Source organism: Notolepis coatsorum (assembly GCF_963971535.1).
Source record: "Notolepis coatsorum genome assembly, chromosome: 2".
Taxonomy (NCBI): Eukaryota; Metazoa; Chordata; class Actinopteri; order Aulopiformes; family Paralepididae; genus Notolepis; species Notolepis coatsorum.
The window spans coordinates 189,634,311-189,654,214 of record NC_140166.1 but is presented as its reverse complement, the minus strand read 5'-3'; the positions used below and the strand labels follow the sequence as shown (position 1 = coordinate 189,654,214).

The following is a 19,904-nucleotide window of genomic DNA, read 5'->3' as shown; positions in this document are numbered from 1 at the left end:
TGTGTGTGTGTGTGTGTGTGTGTGTGTGTGTGTGTGTGTGTGTGTGTGTGTGTGTGACTCACCGGATGCGGTCACTGGTCCCGCTGTAACCCCAGCGGCTCTCCACCTGACAGAAGCGTGTGATGCTGCACTCTTTGCCCCTCAGGCAACAACGCGGGCGGTCGATGAACTCCACGTGAGGCTTGGGGTTGACTGTGAAGTGGAGGAACAGGCTCACCACCTCCCTGTCAGTCAGGATGCCAGACTGGGCAGGGCCTGAAGTCAAACATAGTGTGTATATATATATATATATGAAATGTTTACAGTGTATAGTGTAGACAGTGGAGTAGAGACAGTAGACTATTCATGACAATAATCAATAATATCAAGAGTGGGGAGAGAAGTGTCAACTTGTGCGGAAAGATCTGATTGCGTTTTACCAGACATATGATGTCAATGTCTTATCTTCATCCATTACATGCTTATTAGATTGCAGATGCATTGAAAACAAAATGCCTGTGTGTGATAGCATCCAACTCAAACACTGAAACACATACATAATCAGTAAACATGGAGAGTGTGTGTGTGTGTGTGTGTGTGTGTGTGTGTGTGTGTGTGTGTGTGTGTGTGTGTGTGTGTGTGTGTGTGTGTGTGTAAGTAAACTTTATTTGTATAGCACCTTTCACAGATAAAATCACAAAGTGCTTCACAGAAGTAAAACATAGCAACATAGAGGTGAACACACTACACATAAAACAATTCTGACAAGCATAGGCATAACATAAGAAAATTAAATAACTAAATGAGTGCAACATAGATGTCAGTCCTAAAAACAAAACAACAATTATAAATAAATAAACAAAGTATACAACCATGAATTAATTAAAAGCCTGTCTGAATAAAAACGTTTTCAACTGTTCCTTAAAAGTGGATAGGGAGTCAAGTGAACGCATAGAAAGGGGGAGGGTGTTCCAAAGGGTAGGGGCCATAAATTGGAAGGACCGGTCACCTTTTGTTATTAACCGGGTCCGTGGGACAACCAGGAGATTTTGGTGGGAGGACCTAAGTGCACGACTGGGGGAGTAGGGGCGCAGTAAATTAAAAATGTACACAGGGGATCTACCTTGGAGGGCTTTAAAAGTTAAAACAAGAATTTTAAAATGGACACGATAATTAATGGGGAGCCAATGTAGAGTGGATAAAATGGGGGTGATGTGGGCACGCCTACTTGTCCCAGTTAAAAGCCTTGCCGCTGCATTTTGAATGATTTGCAGGCGGTTTAGCACAGATTTATCCAGACAGGTAAAAATTGAATTGCAATAGTCCAGGCGTGATGAAATAAAAGCATGGATGATCATTTCCATTTCAGCTCTAGAAACAACAAATCTTAATTTGGCAATGTTTTTGAGCTGATAAAAACATGACCGTGTGAGCTGGTTGACATGGCTGTTAAAAGACAGAGAGTCATCAAAAATTACACCTAAGTTCCTCACATGAGGTTTGACACACTGACTGTAACTGAGGGGTACAATTCCCTGACTGTATTGTTAGATATGATATTTAATACCACTACCTCATGTACTTTAACTTCTGGCCACCCAGTACAAGATATAAGTATGATGAACACTTTCCCACCTGATGAAACGAACCAACACAAATGTACCAAATCGAAGGTTTAATACAGCAAAGGGTGTATACAACGATCACTTAATTACATTTATGATTTGAAATATGGAATATGCACTTTTATGGCAAATGAGTATTCGTAGGTAAATCAACATTGAATGTCCAATCTCTGGTTGCGCAGGGAGTAAGTATACAACCTGGAATATTTAGGAAACGATAGCGATGGTACTTAAATGATTATAGCTGGATACACTAAGGGGGGGGGGGGGGTCCCGCTGGTTGTAAGACAGTAGGAGGGGGGGGTTAGAGAAGCCGCTGGCGGTATCCCATCTGGCCGACGGTGTCTTGGGAGAATCCAAAGTCTTGGACACGGTGCCCACAGAACCTCGGGCCGCAGACGAATACAGCTGGACCCTCTGTGGAACGGTATCTGCCGGTCCACAACGGAGAGACGTGAGGCGACCTCACGTGTAGAGCGCCGTCTCACCTGGAGTCCTCTCCGGGGGGTAATTCCAACACTCAGCAGTGTTGGCCTTTATCCATGGAATAATCAAAGCACACAAAGCATAATCCAAGCCGTGGAAGGCTCGCCGTCGTCTGGGTAGAGTAATCCAATATACAGGTCCAGTCGCTCTTGGCCCGGAGCTCCTCGGATGCAATCACCACTAGGGGTCTGACCAGCCTGGTTAAGCGTCCAGATAACGTCAGGAACGATGGGGGTACTGATAACTGTAGAACTCTAACCGAACGATGCACCATACATAAAATAGACTATTATTAGCTTAATAGAATACGTCCAACTCGACGGTATGGTGCCAAACTATGACCATTCAACTATTAATCTACACAATATCTCAATGCCTATTCTGGGCCAAGTAGGCCTTACTACACCGCACGTGCGTCGTGGGGAGGCTTTTGCGTCTGTCACTCTGTTGGAGGGTAAAGAACTGGACTAAAAGAAAGTTCTACTTTACTGGCGCCATATATATATGCGCTATGAACAAATAGTACCATTCGTATTTCGCCCGACATATTACTGCGCAGAACCGGGGGTTGCCTCGACATGTTAGGCGGCACGATTGAACTTGGACCTAGGGGTATGGCAACCTGGCGCCAGGTTCTCGTCCAATGGTAGAATGAAACTATTATGGGCTGTTTAGTAGAAACGGGGATATTCAATGCATATTGTACAAAGAATATACAGGGGATATCAAACGATATACAAATACAATTAAATATATATATATAAATAAATATACATATTCGGTTTAATCTGATCCTTCACAACAGCCGCCCCCTAATTAGTCCCACCTAATTAGCTAAGCAGAGACAGATTAACCGCACTGTCTTCCACTCAAGGTCCGCTGTAAGGGTCAGTCAACTCACAAAGTCATAGGGTCATGGTCATCATCGATAGTATCTGGGAGTCGGGGCAGTTCTATTAGCCTCGCCACGGGACGTGTGTAAGTGCGCCCTTGGACGAGCACTTCAGCTGCTCGGACCTTGCCATCGGCACCGGTGATCACTTTGCTTACGCGGCCAGCCGGCCACATAGCTCTGGGTAGCGACTGGTCAATAATCATGACGACTGTTCCTTCTGTCAAATTGTCTCTCTCTTTTACCCACTTCTGGCGGGTCTGTAGAGACGGTAGGTAGTGAAGTAGGAAGCTGCTCCAAAACTTGTCAGCTAGTACTTGGCTGTACCTCCACATTCTTCGGCCGTTCGCTTCTTCAGGCCTGTACATTGTCTGGGGTAGCGCGGGGTCCAGCCGCCCCATTAGGAGTGTGTTGGGGGTGACTGGGTCGACATCTGCTACATCACTGGAGACGTATTTCTTTATGATCAGCTCTGTGACCTTGTGTCGGCTGTTCAAGACGATCGGGTGCTTAATGTCATCTGGTAGATCGGGGGCTCTCCGCAGGCGACCACCCACTCTGATGAGATTATGTGCGTCACTCTCTGGTGCCAGGTGAATCAGTCTGCTGTCTGATGGGACGGGGTTTCCTCCCTGTAGACAGTCTAGCTCATCGGGGAACGAGTCTCTCTGGGCTCGTTGTAGTAGAAGAAGTTCTGCTTCTTCGTAGTCAGCTGCTGACATGTCAGTGGTGGACTGAATCTCTGGGTGGTGCCGCAGGAATGTTCTTTGTTGCGCACTCTCTAGGGTAATGCAGTCATCTATGTTGGGGTCTGTGGAGGCGACAGTGCTCAGTCCACAGAACATAGGCTTCTTGTTCTCAGCCTCCTCGTTACTTGCTTCCCTCGGGGTGGGCGTAGGCCAATCTCCTTCCGGGAGCTTGAGGAATGCTGGTCCGTCACTGTAGATGTTGCGACGGGTTAGGTCATCCAGGGACATTCCCCGGGTGATGACGTCAGCTGGGTTGTGTTTGGTGTCCACATACCTCCAGCTTGCTTCTTTTGTTAATTCTTGAATCTCGGTGACTCTGACTCCCACGAAGACTTTGTATCTGCATGAATCAGACTTAATCCATGTGAGTACTGTCGTGGAATCTGACCACAAGATTGTTCTATGCACCGGAATGGTGAGTTCACGTTGGATTAACGTGGCTAGATGCGCTCCTGCGAGGGCTGCGCAGAGCTCTAGACGTGGGATAGATTGTTGCTTACGTGGGGCTATTCTTGAGCGGGCCAGTATGAAAGCAGTGTGTATCTTTCCTCCCATCTCTTGGGCACGCAAATAGGCAACTGATCCGTAGGCTACTTCGGAGGCGTCGCTGAAGACGTGTAGCTCAATCTCGCATGTCTCTGGCCTCACTGTGGATGGGAAGTAGCTGCGGCGTATATTGACACCTGGGAGTGAGCGGAGTTCCGTCTCCCACTCTCTCCATGTTGAGGCAAGGTGTGCGGGTATTGGGTCGTCCCAGCCCTGGTCCTTGTCCCATAGTGCTCGTACAATCATCTTTGCCCTGGTGGTGTAAGGTAGAATACATCCCAACGGGTCATATTGTCTGGCGAGTGTTCTGTACACACTCCGTCTGGTGGTCGGTATCGCCGCCGACCTTCCTTGCTCTGGAGCCAAGGGTTTGTGTCTATAGTGGAGCGAGTCTGTTTTGAAGCGCCAGACTAATCCTAGTGTCATTTCTTGGGCTTCTCCTGGGATTGTCGCCATCCAGGTCTCGCTGCTGGCAGCCTTGTCCGCGGAGGAGAGGCTGCGCAATACTTGCGGGTCGCTGCTGGCCCACTGCCTGAGATCAAAGCCGCCTTTGATTAGGGAGGCGCGTAACTTGATTAGGAGAGCCTCGGCTTCTTCTTGAGTCGAGCCGCTTTGTAAACAGTTGTCCACGTAGAAACTGTTCTTCACACTGTGTTGGACCTCTTCATCTGCTGCTGGGTCCTCTGTGACGTGTTTCTGTAGTGCAAATGTAGCACAGCACGGGCTGCATGTGGTTCCGAAGGGGAGTACTTCCCACTGGTAGATGGATGGGTTCTCATCTCCGATCTTCTCTCTCCATAGGAACCGTAGCAGAGGCTTGTCCTCCTCTACTAGTCTCACCTGCAAGAACATCCCTTTGATATCCCCGCTTATAGCCACCTTGTCCTGGCGGAAGCGCAGTAGCACGCCTAGTAGGGAGGGGCCGAGTGTGGGGCCGGGCAAGAGCTCCCTATTCAGATCTTGGGATCCGATCTGGTAGCTGCAGCCAAACACAACGCGATCCATGCCACCGTGATGGACCCTGTGATGCGGCACGTACCATGATTCGGTCGTCTGATCGGCCTCTTTAATGTCAATCTTTGTTACGTGTCCCGCTGTGATTAGCTTCTCAATCTCAGCTCGGTACACACTCTCTTGAGCGGGGTCTTTGGCTAGGCGCCGCTCTGTGTTTAGTAGATAGCGCTCCGTGGCGTCTTTCTTTGCGTGAAAGGTGGGCATTCCCTCTCGCCTCAGGAGTGGAGTTGCGTATCTCATCACTCCGCCGACTGTGACTCTCTTTGTCCCCTGCTCGAGTAGGTTGATGGCGTAAATGTCTTCTTTAGAGCGAATGTCTTTATTTTCGTTCTTAAAGGGCATTGTCTCTAGGGTCCATAGCCTCTCGACATGCTGCAGGAGAGTGGTGTCTTCTTCTGTCGTTCTGGAGTGGAAGCAGCTAGTGGCTGCTGTTCGGTTGAGAGATTTAGCGAGGGGGCCTTGGAGGGTCCACCCTAGGCGGGTCTCGACTGCTGCAGGACAGCCTCGGGGGCCTGTATGGACCCGGTCAATCGGGACTATGAGTTCTGCATGGTCGGAGCCTATCAACAGGGTCGGGGTAGCGCCGTCTATGAGCGGGATCGGTAATTGGCGCAGGTGCACATATTTATCCATCAACTCGGCGACAGGGCAGGTGTACCGCGATAGTCCTATTTCTTGGCTGGTGAAAGCATTTGTGATCTTGTACCGTCGCTCTGGCTGCCCGTTGGCTGCGATAGTGAAGGAGACATTCTCGCCCTTTATCGTCTTTAAATCTCTTCTTATTGTCCGAATCGTCATTTCGTTCTTGCTCCCCCGCAGTCCCAGCTGGGTCGCAGCGGAGGCGAGCAGAAGGGTCTTCTCTGACCCGTCATCAAGGACGGCGTAAGTGTCCATGACTTTATCTTGGTAGCTCAATGTCACACGGACTACCTTTAAGAGCACTTGAGCTCCGTTGCTGCTGGCGGGGTCAATGTACATGACACTTGCCTTGGTGCCGCTCCGTGGTGCAGGTATAGGCCGTCTTCCGTTACTATCGTGTAGTATATCTAGATGGGCTCCATCGCACCGGCTGCACCTTTTCTTTAGGCGGCATTCGGCTGCCATGTGGGGCCGCGCACATCGATAACAGCGCCGGTTGGACTTTATCCATTGACTCACTTCTTCTGCATTCATCTTTGTGAATGAGTCGCATTGTGACAGCCAGTGTTCTTTCTCACAGTAGGGACACGCTATCTTCCACTTCTCTTTTCTCGAGGGGGTGCTGTGACTCCTACTGCTCGGTACTGACTCTGATTGGTGCATGACAGTCACCGATCTTCTTCCATCATTTATTCTCCTGGGTCCCTCTCTGGAGCCTGGTGTGCTCCGCCCGAAGGTGTCCAGTCGTAAGCTGCTGACCCCTCTCGCCAGGAAGTCGGCCAGATCAAGGAGGGACGGCTCGGGGCCGTCGGGATCTCGGTAGTCCCTCTGCCGCCTAAAGCGCTCCTGTCTTGCGGGTGGCAGCTTCTCCAAAATCCTCTCAACGTTAGAGTTGGCGTATAGCTCATGCATGCCCTTCTCCCGTTGAGCTCCCAGCATCCCCACCAGGGACTGCACCTTGATCGACAGGTCGTCTAGTGAGCGATTGTCTGTGGCTGGGGGTAGGCGGTCAATATGCCTCATCTCCTGGATTACGTAATTCCATATACGTCCATATCTCTGATCCAGCGCTGCAAGGGCTGCTGTGTATGGAGTCGAGGAGGTAGCATAGGCTAGCGCTATATTGTGCGCTCGCGGTACTTTCAGGTGCTTCAGTAATATTGCATACTTGTGGCGTTCATCAGCGACATCCACCATCATTGTCTCTAAGCACATCCGGAGCTCCGTGTACTGTGCTCGACTCTCATAGGCGAAGTCTGGGAATGACGGCGTGGCGTTGTATGACGCCGTGGATGGCTGATACATCGGCGAGCGTTGGGGGAGAGACCTCCTGGGCGAGTCCCCTCTTGCGCCTCGCTGTGGGCTGGTACTGGCAGGGTACCATGGCCCGCTGGTCCAGGTACTGTTTCTCGGGGCTGGTCGTGCGTCGTGCTCACCCGTGAATAGAGTCGGGGGTCTGTAGCGCAGCGCCGCGGGGGTATAGCCTGGACTGTATGGGACCTCCTGGTCCGGTGGAGTACTGTGCTGTCGGCGGGCTTGGTTCTCCTCTTCTCCCTCTTCTTCCTCTATCAGATCTTCCAGATCTTGTAATCGTTTATTTAGCTTCTCCGCAGTGTATGCCGCTCCTTCCTTGTAGCTGGGTCTCGCTTGGACCGGTATGGGAAGGGGGTCTGCGGGGGGTCTAGATTCGGTCTGTTGGTCAAGTTCAGGGTCGCTTGCTCGTTGTGGTGACGCTGCTCTTGACTGTTGTCTCGACGAGTTCCTTGAGCCCCTGGCGGAGGGAGAGGGAGTCTTTTTGATCAGCTGCTCTATTAGTTGCGCTTGTAGTCTGTCGCGCTCTGCGTCTCTTTGGGCACCGGCAGCGGCGCGCTGGGCGTCGGCGGCGGCGCGCTCTGCTTCTCTTTGGGCACCGGCAGCGGCGCGCTGGGCGTCGGCCCGGTCTCTTGCCATATTCTCTTCCATCTGGAAGCGTCTCATCTCCAGGTGTGTGCGCTGTTCTTCGCTCCGTTGCTGTGCTTGGAGGTGGTCGCGCTCGCTGGTCGCCTGTGCTTGGAGACGTTCGCGCTCGCTAAGCGTCTGTGCTTGGAGCCGATCGCGTTCGGTAGAGGCTGTCAGGCTGACGAGGAACGCCTGTTGTAGTGTCCTCTCCGCTTCGCTGGGGGAAGGCGGTTGTGGAGGTGAGCCGCTCCTGCGTGAGCCGCTCCTGGGGGTACTCGTTGGGGAGTCCTGGAGCTCTAGTTCCTCGGCGCTCTCCTCCTCTTCTTCCGTGCAGAGTTCTCTCTCTGTAGGGTTGTCTTCCTCCCGGGGCTGTTCGGGGACTACTTCTTGAGTAGTGGCGGGGGGTAAAGGCATGTCAATTCCCTCCTGGTCCCCACCGTGAGCTTGGTCAGTTGCATTAGGACCTACTAGGGGCTCTGTGGTCGGGGAAACCTGCTCGTTAAGGTCAGACATAATTTTACTTTCTACTTTTACCGCGTTTACCGTTTGTCTAAGGCTAGGTAGTTGACTGACAGTGTAAGCCTCTAAGTACTGAGGTGTCTGTCGTCTGCGACGCGGGCGTTCTAGGTTAGGAGGATCGTTTCGTGGAGTGTTCATCATAGGCCATTTCGATATTAATAACACTATATTAATATTACACTAGTTACCCTCCGGCTCGAAGGACCAATTGTAACTGAGGGGTACAATTCCCTGACTGTATTGTTAGATATGATATTTAATACCACTACCTCATGTACTTTAACTTCTGGCCACCCAGTACAAGATATAAGTATGATGAACACTTTCCCACCTGATGAAACGAACCAACACAAATGTACCAAATCGAAGGTTTAATACAGCAAAGGGTGTATACAACGATCACTTAATTACATTTATGATTTGAAATATGGAATATGCACTTTTATGGCAAATGAGTATTCGTAGGTAAATCAACATTGAATGTCCAATCTCTGGTTGCGCAGGGAGTAAGTATACAACCTGGAATATTTAGGAAACGATAGCGATGGTACTTAAATGATTATAGCTGGATACACTAAGGGGGGGGGGGGGTCCCGCTGGTTGTAAGACAGTAGGAGGGGGGGGTTAGAGAAGCCGCTGGCGGTATCCCATCTGGCCGACGGTGTCTTGGGAGAATCCAAAGTCTTGGACACGGTGCCCACAGAACCTCGGGCCGCAGACGAATACAGCTGGACCCTCTGTGGAACGGTATCTGCCGGTCCACAACGGAGAGACGTGAGGCGACCTCACGTGTAGAGCGCCGTCTCACCTGGAGTCCTCTCCGGGGGGTAATTCCAACACTCAGCAGTGTTGGCCTTTATCCATGGAATAATCAAAGCACACAAAGCATAATCCAAGCCGTGGAAGGCTCGCCGTCGTCTGGGTAGAGTAATCCAATATACAGGTCCAGTCGCTCTTGGCCCGGAGCTCCTCGGATGCAATCACCACTAGGGGTCTGACCAGCCTGGTTAAGCGTCCAGATAACGTCAGGAACGATGGGGGTACTGATAACTGTAGAACTCTAACCGAACGATGCACCATACATAAAATAGACTATTATTAGCTTAATAGAATACGTCCAACTCGACGGTATGGTGCCAAACTATGACCATTCAACTATTAATCTACACGATATCTCAATGCCTATTCTGGGCCAAGTAGGCCTTACTACACCGCACGTGCGTCGTGGGGAGGCTTTTGCGTCTGTCACTCTGTTGGAGGGTAAAGAACTGGACTAAAAGAAAGTTCTACTTTACTGGCGCCATATATATATGCGCTATGAACAAATAGTACCATTCGTATTTCGCCCGACATATTACTGCGCGGAACCGGGGGTTGCCTCGACATGTTAGGCGGCACGATTGAACTTGGACCTAGGGGTATGGCAACCTGGCGCCAGGTTCTCGTCCAATGGTAGAATGAAACTATTATGGGCTGTTTAGTAGAAACGGGGATATTCAATGCATATTGTACAAAGAATATACAGGGGATATCAAACGATATACAAATACAATTAAATATATATATATAAATAAATATACATATTCGGTTTAATCTGATCCTTCACAACACTGACCTAAAGGTCCAATAGAATTTTTTATAATGGGGATGATGTGGTCGGGAGCAATAATGAGGGCTTCTGTCTTACTTGCATTAAGCTGAAGGAAATTATCAGCCATCCAGCTCTTGATGGCATAGATGCATTCATTAATAATGCAAAAACTATTACACTCACTGGGCTTAAAAGAACAATACAATTGGATGTCATCCGCATAAAATTGATCAAATATTCCATTAAAACGTTTAATAATCTGGCTTAGGGGAAACATATATAGGGAGAACAGCATTGGCCCGCTAGCACAGAACCCTGCGTAACCCCACAGGACAGTGGGGTAGAGTCCGACATGAACTGACCCACTGACACAGAAAAGCTTCTATCAGCTTTGTGTGTGTGTGTGTGTGTGTGTGTGTGTGTGTGTGTGTGTGTGTGTGTGTGTGTGTGTGTGTGTGTGTGTGTGTGTGTGTGTGTGTGTGTGTGTGTGTGTGTGTGTGTGTGTGTGTGTGTGTGTGTGTGTGTGTGTGTGTGTGTGTGTGTGTGTGTGTGTGTGTGTGTGTGTGTGTGTGTGTGTGTGTGTGTCAAACTGATATTGTACCTGCTGCAAACTCCTCAATAGTCATGAGAGGGAAGCGGATGAGAGACAGGGCTTTTCCCAGGACCTTGCGTTTGTTCTCTGGAGTGGGTTGAAACTGCTGCCTCTGGGTCTCTGCCTCCGCCCAGCGCACAGCTGCTGCAAACAGACGCACCTCACGCAGCCCTAACGTGTCCCTCTCCAGCACCGCGACCAGTGTGTCTGTACAGGAAACCGGTTCAATGTTGCATCAGGATTATTGCTAATCTTAATAACAAAGCATCTTTGGCTTCTTTCCTCCTGCAGGACCTGATAATCCAGTTATTAATTTATTCTTGTAGAATTGTTAAATTAGTCCATAAAAAGGCTCAAAATGACGAGAATCTCTCTCCCATCTTGCCCTCTTTGACACAATCCTTTATTTTCAACAGGAGGCAAACCATTAGTTAATGCCGGCTGGCAGAGTTCTAACATGACATGTCTGGGAGACATAATAAATCACTGAGGTGAAAATAGTTTCATATAGTAATGTAAAGGAACAGTAGAACCTAAATGATGCCTAAAGGATCGGCCTCTAGTTTGTATTAATTAGTGAGCCTCTCTACAGCTCAAAGTAAGACACTAATACAACCTTGCTGGGAGAAGGACACAGGGCCAAATGGCAAAGAATATGGAACACTTAAATAATATCAAAATGTGTCAAATATAGAATCATTCAAATTCAAATTTAGCATAGGGCCTATATTACCCCAGTGAAATGTAATAAAATGAATGCAACGGTCTCAGACAAATATGATAAGATAAGATATTCCTTTATTGATCCCCTTGGGGAAATTCAGGATGCTGGCATGGCTGAGGTGAAAGAGGCACCCTGATACACTGTCTGTGAGAATGCCCTGGCTGGAGTGAAGTCCCTCTGGTCAGTGGTAACAAATGCCCTCACAGAGATCCTCTAGGTTGATGTTCCTCAATGTCCTATGCTGTGTCTATACTAGGAGGCGTATCTGTAAGGAAAGTGAGATTTGTAACATGGCGTGTCTCGCTGCTAAAACAGAAAATTGGTATGAATTGGAAGATAAGAATTCCAACTTGTGTTCGCTTGGGCAGATGGTTGGAAGAGTTTATAGACTTAATAGGGATAGAAAGAACCACCGCCACACTAAGGCACCTTGATCTGGGCCTAGAGAGATTGTGGGATACAACAAGGTCATATTTCAAGTCCCTACTGGATTATGTGTAATGGTGTATAACATGATGAGCTACAGCAAGTGTTTGTTTTTTTGTATTTATTGATTGTATTGATGTGTGTAATGCATGTGCACAGTAGGTGTGTGTTAAACAGTTTTAAGGCACAACCTTAAAGCGGAAGAACCACCCGACTAATCACCAAAAAGAATAATACTGTGTGTGTAATTGCAGAATAACTATACATGTGTAACACAGCCGTACAAAACAATGAATGGTGTTTAATGTAAGCGCACTGATGCCAGAGCGCATTTGGCTGAATAGTGAGATGTAGCACATCCTACCTGGTCAGCAACATTGTTGTAAACCTTGCCCCATAGACACTATACTATTGTATATTAAAACTCTGAGAAACTGACTAATAGACTAGGCTACTACATATATTTGTGCAAGGATATTCCTCTCTGTCTACATCCCTTCCTTGCAATTCAACTCGTAAAACAATTAACCATTTCACTACCACATGACAAAGGGTTAACTGTATTGTCTCAGTGAAGGGGTTAAGGGTTCATGTCCTTGAGGCTACGAGTCGACTGACGGTGATACAGCTACCATGTGTTTTTGGGGGACCATGAGACGTCCCAGTAAGCAGTGTTCTACCTACCCAGGTCGACGTCAGTGAAGCCCTCTGCCGCTAGAGCATCCAATGTGTTCTTGTCAATACTCTCCAGACAGAGGCTGGCCAGCTGGGGTTCATCAAACAGCCGAGCCTAGAAAAACAAAAGAGCATTGGGCCTCATGCATGAAGCGATATAAGAACAGATCTCGTTCTTAACTAGCATTTCCTCTTACTTTGTTCTTACCTGGGATTCAGCAAAGTTTTCTTATTGTTGCTTTTTTCTCAGGCAAGAACAAATAATAAGAGTGGTCGAGAGCACTCATACCGAAATAAGAAATTCTTACCCCAAAAAAAATTATAAAAGAAAAAGCCTACCATTGGTTAATTGCCCCCAAATACAACTTTAAAAATACAGAACTTTTCAATAATAATAATTATTATTATTATAACTTATTGCGTGCGTTCTGTCTGAAATGGATTATATATTGCTGTTAGAACAGTTATGCTCTGGCCGCCCAGGCCATTGATTGATTGAAGATTTTATTAACAGATTGCAGAATGGGTACAATACAGTACAGCTCAATACACACAATTGTTAAGGGGGGCAGACCAGAGAAAGACATTCGTCTTGTTTACATCAGGTCCCCCATTTTCAATTCATAATGACATTTATGACATACATAACATACAGATATACAGATATATATCATGACATTTATGACATGACATACAGATATGCAGTACTGTATACGTAGCATAGAACACATATTTAGAGATCGTCTATATCAGTGGTTCCCAAACTTCTGTTTTATGCGGACCACTAGATTGTTATCAAGAACATTTGCGGACCACCTCGTATGCAAACAGTAAAACATAAATAAATAAACAACTGACTTAAACCCAGTAATACACAAGACCCTCTTCTTGGACCAAGTAGGTTTCGTCGATAATCCAATGTACAGTTACCCCCACCCGCCTACCCATCCCCCCCCCACCCCACCCACCCAACCACCTCCAATGTACAGTCCCCCCCCCCCCCAACCCTCCAATGTAGTTTCTACATCAAATGTATATACTCTCTTTTTTTTTTAACTCTTTTTGTATCACAAACAGTACTGTATTTGTAGATCTGGTATGTCATAAATGTATAGATGTAGCAGTACTGTCTGATGTAAACAAGACGAAAGACTTTCTCTGGTCTCCATCCCCTTAACAATTGTGTGTATTGAGCTGTACTGTATTGTACCCATTCTGCAATCTGTTAATACAATTTTCAATCAATCAAGACCCGCGTCGCGGGCACTGCGTTCTGTTCTCAGAATGGATTTGAGAGAGATGTGTCATCCAGTTTGACTTGGAGCATGCACTGTACTATGTGCACTGCCAGTCATCAGGCTATATATGCGGAGATATTCAGACTCTAGATCTATTTGCAGAGCCAGATGAGTGGCAACCTGTGCGATTGGCTCTTGACAACACACAGTCGTTCAGTATTGACAAAGCCTACAGTACTTTGCTGAAACGATTCATTTAGCACGTACTGTATACAGTACGTGTGTATGCGCGAACTGCGGGAGGTGGCCAGAAGCGTGCAACTAGCCAACTACTATTATATTACTATATTAATACAGTATATTCCACTATATAGCTATAGGTGCTGTATGATGACAATACATTTGATTCCTATCTAATTTTGATCCATCGCAAAGCGCTCCAGCGCTTGAATACGGCCGGGGGATCCGATGCAGACCCACGGCTCTCGTATTATAATGAGCCCGCGAGGCGTGTCTCTGTATGCAAATGACTTGCGCGAGAACGTGCATCCAGTTTAGAATGAGTGGGATTCACCATTCAAAAAACCTGGGTAAGAACAGATTTGGACTTTAAGAACGGCTTGATGAATGTGGCGGTGGCTTTTCTTATTGTTCTCTTAACAGACAGGTAAGCAAGAATATAAGAAAAATAAGAGAGTATTGTTGAATGAGGCCCATTGACTTCTTATATAGCAATCAGTCCGCTCTCTGGTATCATCACAATGTCATTACTGTACTGTATATCTGCTTGTATATATATTGTATATCTATCATTCAACAATAATCTCCATTTCTACTTTGTATCATCTACAAATCTGGTAGAGGAAGAGGTGAAATAATCAGTTGTGAACAACCAAATATTAACATGATGTTGTGTTTGTATGTTTAGTTAATCAAATAAAATCACATTTGTTTAAGGCCCGACAACACACGACACAATACATCAAGAACAAAACACCATGAAATCCAAAATAAATGTAAAATTTATTAATTAATAAATGAATGCAACACTCCCAGACATACCCCACGCGGAGGTAAGGAAAAACTCACTAAAAACCTAGCAATAGGAAAAAAGCACCACAGGCAATGTGGAGGGGAGAAACATTAGAAGGGCCATTCAAGGGAGGATCTCCCTTCTTAGATGTCGGTGATAGTTAGTGTTGCTATAAAACAAGTAGTTAAATACATGTTATCAGTTTAACTTGATAGTGTACTCACTACCGCCAACCTCTACCACCATCATGTTTCAGTGCCTCCTAAAGAGCACTGATTGTTCTTCCACACCTCTACTGGCGGGGGCTCCAGGCTGCTGCCTGTCCTATTCACAGCGGGTAATGTAGCCTTTTTAGTAAGAACTGAAGGGCAAAATGAAAATATGGGAAATTTACAGGAAAATATTGAAACGGGAGGACGGCGGGAAATAAGTGTCAAATATGGGAGAATCCCGGGGAAAACGGGAGGGTTGACAGGTATGCCTCCATCACACATCTGCTGTTTGGACTTATTTATTTAAGTCTGTTTGGACAGATGTATTTTTGTCTACAATAGAGATGGATCAAACAGGGACTGAGTGTGAGAGTTGCACTATGTGAGGTGTATGCGACTGTCAATACATTTAACATTATGGCCCAGTTTGTATCGCCCCGGTACCAGCTCAAGGAGAGATCCGGGAAGGCAAAAGCAACAATAAAAAGTATTTACACAAAACAACCTCTGCATTTAGATTCCGACAGGACAAAATCCATAATCAAATCCTTAATCTCGTTATTTACAGTGAACTATATGCAGCCCAATGCAGTAGTGGGTAGTTTGTTCTTCCGGTGCACAATGTCAAGCCACAATGTGAATATTTCCTCTCATAGTCACTTCAGAAACAGGTCATTTCCAAACTTGAAACAGACACTAGGCACAATTGTCATAGAGTTATCCAACACCTAAACTATACTGTAGGCCTACACAGAGACCTCCAGAGCAGGGGCGGGGCTAGGGGGTGGCTACTTGGGCTCAAGCCCCGAATGTTTTCTGAAAAGCCCCGAATCTACTTTCCAAAAAAAAAATATATATATATATATTTATTTTTTTGACAATTAATCATTGTTACATGAAAATATGTTTGCACCAGATTTAGCAGAAGCTCATTTCCATCTGTGGTCTATCCAGCTGCTAACTGTATTTGAGTGAGTTAAGTCTTGGTGTTATGGTAGACTCAGACCTAAGCTTTAAATCACAATCAACAAGTTGACAAAAACATAATTCTTCCACCTTAGAAACATAGCTAAAGTACGGCCATTTATAAATCAAAAGGACGCTGAAAACCAGATCCATGCCTTTATCTCAAGCCAACTCGACTACTGTAATGCACTCCTTACCGGCCTCCTGAAAAAATACGATGATAACTATTTTATTGCAATGCACTATTGCATTATTTTATTCTATTTTACTAACTATTTTATTGCACTGCACTATTTTACTTTGTAAGTGATAATCAAACCGTAAACAAAGAGGCCTATTAACACTTTCAGCGCCAGCTGTCGCTGTTTACTGTTACAGTTGAAAGGCCAGCGCCTTTTAACATGGGGATACGTGGCTGTGTTTGCAGGCCTAAAGCTATATTATATCTATGGATCTAATAATAAGGTCGATTGTCATTGAGTTTCTTCCGGTCAAGATGCAAAAAACTGATAATTTTTCCATCCATACATTTCCGTTTTATACCGTCGTGAATATGAGTGTAGTTTCAGTAAACGCGTTATCGTTTCTTCCCTGGACTAGCTACTGTTCTCAAATCAAATTTAGATTATCTGTATTATGTTTCATCATGGATGCATGAAGGGGGGGGCGCCCCTCCGTAATTTGATCGCAACCAACGGAACACGCCACACACACACACCACACACACACCCCGATCGGCATGAAGGAATTTTTGGATCAACGCAATATTGATACCATATAGTCCTTACCTTGACCAGGATCTGTCCCGAAAAGAATATTCCAATTATCTGATCGCCATTCCAAGTACTGATGTCGATCAAGGTGCCAACGTAATCCAGCATTGAACATGAACCCGACCCTCGTCGATGCATGCGTTATAAGCGTTTGGTTTGACCGAGTAGTTAGACCCCGCCCGCAGGCCGCAGCTCGGCCCAGACACCAAGCCACATAGTTTCAAATGGAGTGCAATAGCGGCCGCAAGGCATTAGGCGGCGGTATTGGACTTTTGAGATCTCAGACCCATCCCCAGTGATAACACAGGCTGCCGGCATGTTTTGGTGAGGTGAGGTGAGGTGGGGTACCTAAGTGAGGAGGAGGTGGTGAGGTGGGGTACCTAAGTGAGGAGGAGGTGGAGGAGGAGGCGGTGAGGTGGGGTACCTGGGTCAGGAGTGAGGAGGAGGTGGTGAGGTGGTACCTGAGTAAGGAGCATGAAGGCGTTATCCGCCCTCAGGTTCTTCTTCAGGAAGTCCACACAGTGAGCCTCCAGGGCAGGGACAGCGTACTTCTTGGCTGTGTACAGAGTAGTCATCACTGTCTCCGGACCGATCTGCACCTCGTCCGAGTACAGAAACCTACACATACAGGCCACAGACATGAGTCCTCTGGGTAGTTCACATAGGTAGGGCTGCCAACTCTTATTAGGCAATCATTTGGTCTTAGTCGACCAAGGCTTTGTTAAGTTGATTTGTCACTTTTGATCCTTTTTACACGTGCTGAATCTGTTACTTACAGGGAAGAAATGATGAGCACACCTCTGGTAAGCACTAGATTTAAAGAGGTCCTGCATGATAGCACGTCCGAAACTCACATTTCAGATTTGTCAATGAAATCAACTAATCGATTAGTCAACAATGTCCTATGATTATTAATCATCGAAGAATTTCTTTAGTCAAGGACAGCCCTACAATAGGTAATATCACAGTCATAAACAGCCTCCATACAGCAGTCAGAGAGAGAGAGAGAGAGCCTTCATACAGCAGTCAGAGAGAGAGAGAGAGAGAGAGAGAGAGAGAGAGAGAGAGAGAGAGAGAGAGAGAGAGAGAGAGAGAGAGGAGAAAGAAAGAAATAGTCTATGTTTCAAATAGATGATCATCCAGGTAGAGATGGTCATCTCTTCAAAAAAGGTCCTGCTTGAAGACACATTTTGGAACCCTAGCCCTCTTTCCTACTTACTGTTCAGTGATATTGTTGGTGGGTAGTCCTTTCTCTGGACAATCCATGCTGTTGCTCAAACTGGATACCTTCAGATCCAGCAATTTAGCCACAAAACAAATGGAAAGTCAATTGGGGCCACAATCCACTCTGTACAAGCCCTGAAATAAACACAGAAACTAGCTTTATTTCAGAGCTTGTACCCAATTGACTTTGCACTCGTGTTGTGGTTAACTAGCCAGAGCTGCAGTTAATCCAATATGAAGAACACCATGGATTGTGCTGAGGAAGGACTGTCTGTTACCGATTGACAACATCATTTTGTAAGCACGAAATAGGGCTAGGGGTCAACAATTCTCAACTTTCCCTTTAAAGGCACATGTAATGACTAATGGGAATAATGGGAAGGAGGCTCTGATGGACCACAAGACATGACTTGACAATCCTCTATATATGATATATTATAGAAGTATTTGGTCCTTTTCTGCATTCAGTTGAGGGTGCTGGACTGCTCTCTAAGCTTACTTGAGCAGGGCGAGGAAGGCGGCAGGCTCCACGTCAGGCAGCTCGATCTCGGTGGAGGTAGTGGCCATACCGCCATTGAACATTGCATCGAACACAGCACTTCCAACTGCAAGGGCAAATCTACCGACATAAATGGGCATAGATAAAGCGATGGCACCGTCTGTTCATTTGAATATGTGCTTGCCCATTTAGAAGTGGTCAAATGCGATACAAAATCATTTTACAGACGCAGTCATTATTGGTATTTTTGCATTGGAACCAATTCGATAGTCCAACAATGCCAAGTAGTGTCAGTGTGATAATTCCAATTAACGGTGTCAATAAGAAAGATGCTTATTAAATTGTAAACATTGTAGTCTTCCGCAGCACTAGGCTGGCATGTACAAGGCTTGGCAGTTGGCAATAAGCTTTAAAGCCAGCCATTCCCGAATCCCGCATGAAGGGCGGGTGTTTGTGAATGCAATACACCATGCTGTAAAATATCCATTCGTCGGGATAAATTAAATGCGCATTCAATAGGCCGACCCCGTATCCCAGTCAAATTTAAAAAGCCCTTACCTGTGAGCTGGTATCCGCTGCACTCCCATTCCCTTCCCGACCAGAAAATGCACGTCGCTCAGCACTTCATTGTTGAACAGAAACGCAAACCTTTCTTTTACCGTATTTTTGGTGGCCTGCCAGTTGTACACTGGCTCCCGGTACACTAACACGGCCGCAGACGACGGGCTACTACTGCTGGGTAGCGAGGAGGCTGAGACGGTCGGAGGGTCTGCTGTGGAGGATGCTGCCGACGCTGTCATCATGTTTGTCGCAGCAGATGCAGCTCCTCCTGCGGCCGCCGTGGCTGCAGCTCTGGCTGCCGTAGCACTCTGAGCCACTGACTGCGGGGCGGCGTGCTGTCTATTCGGGGAAGTATCTACTCGCACATCGGCGCCACCAGTGCCACGGCCACCAGGGCCCCGTTGAGGGTTTGAGATACTCGCTGTTGTCCGTGAGGCCCCTCCAGTGGCTCCCGCTGGCCCCTCGTTTGTGGCGGGCAAGGAATGTGCGTTGTTGATAGGCTGAGCGTTACCCAAGGGCCCAGGTGTGGGGAAATTGAGGGATGGTGCTCTGCTATTGCTTTCCCCAGTAGTAGCCATCTTGGATCAGATGGAGAGCACTGCGGGGTTTGCTACTGGGAAACAAGCACTACAGCGCAGACCCAGAGACAGGAGGAATTAGAGGCTGAGGCCAGAGAGACAGGGGTGGCCTAGATAATTACCAGGGGAATAGTCACTGAAAGCAGTCAGCTTTTCATATTGGAATAAGATGTATCTTCCTAAGTGTATTACTGGGGTTAATTATAGATGATCAGAATTCCCAGTCGAGGGCAGGTTGTCTAGGTCCTAGGAGGTTATGTCCTTGTGTAACCTGGCCCACAGGCCTATTATTATGCTAGTTGATAACCACACATTACAGATCAACTTTGTGTCTGTGTGGTTGTGCTGTGTAATGTTATCAGTATTCTGAATAGGGGGGGCAACGCATCTACATTTTATAGGGAAATAAATGTAACTTTTCAATG

The 19,904-nt window shown here is 46.8% G+C and overlaps 1 protein-coding gene across 1 annotated transcript in view; it reads right to left on the bottom strand.

Annotated features, from left to right (window-relative positions):
- btbd2a (BTB (POZ) domain containing 2a) overlaps nt 1-19,439 on the bottom strand; it is a 31,996-nt gene extending 12,557 nt beyond the window's left edge. The window contains exons 1-6 of the mRNA XM_084309040.1: nt 18,899-19,439; nt 18,341-18,460; nt 17,079-17,235; nt 12,405-12,510; nt 10,580-10,777; nt 63-255 (exon numbers count right to left, since the gene is read on the bottom strand). Coding sequence (XP_084165166.1) covers nt 63-255; nt 10,580-10,777; nt 12,405-12,510; nt 17,079-17,235; nt 18,341-18,460; nt 18,899-19,143 — 1,019 coding nt within the window. The 5' untranslated portion in view covers nt 19,144-19,439. The remainder of the gene's footprint in view (nt 1-62; nt 256-10,579; nt 10,778-12,404; nt 12,511-17,078; nt 17,236-18,340; nt 18,461-18,898) is intronic.
- Between the last annotated feature and the right edge of the window lie 465 nt (nt 19,440-19,904).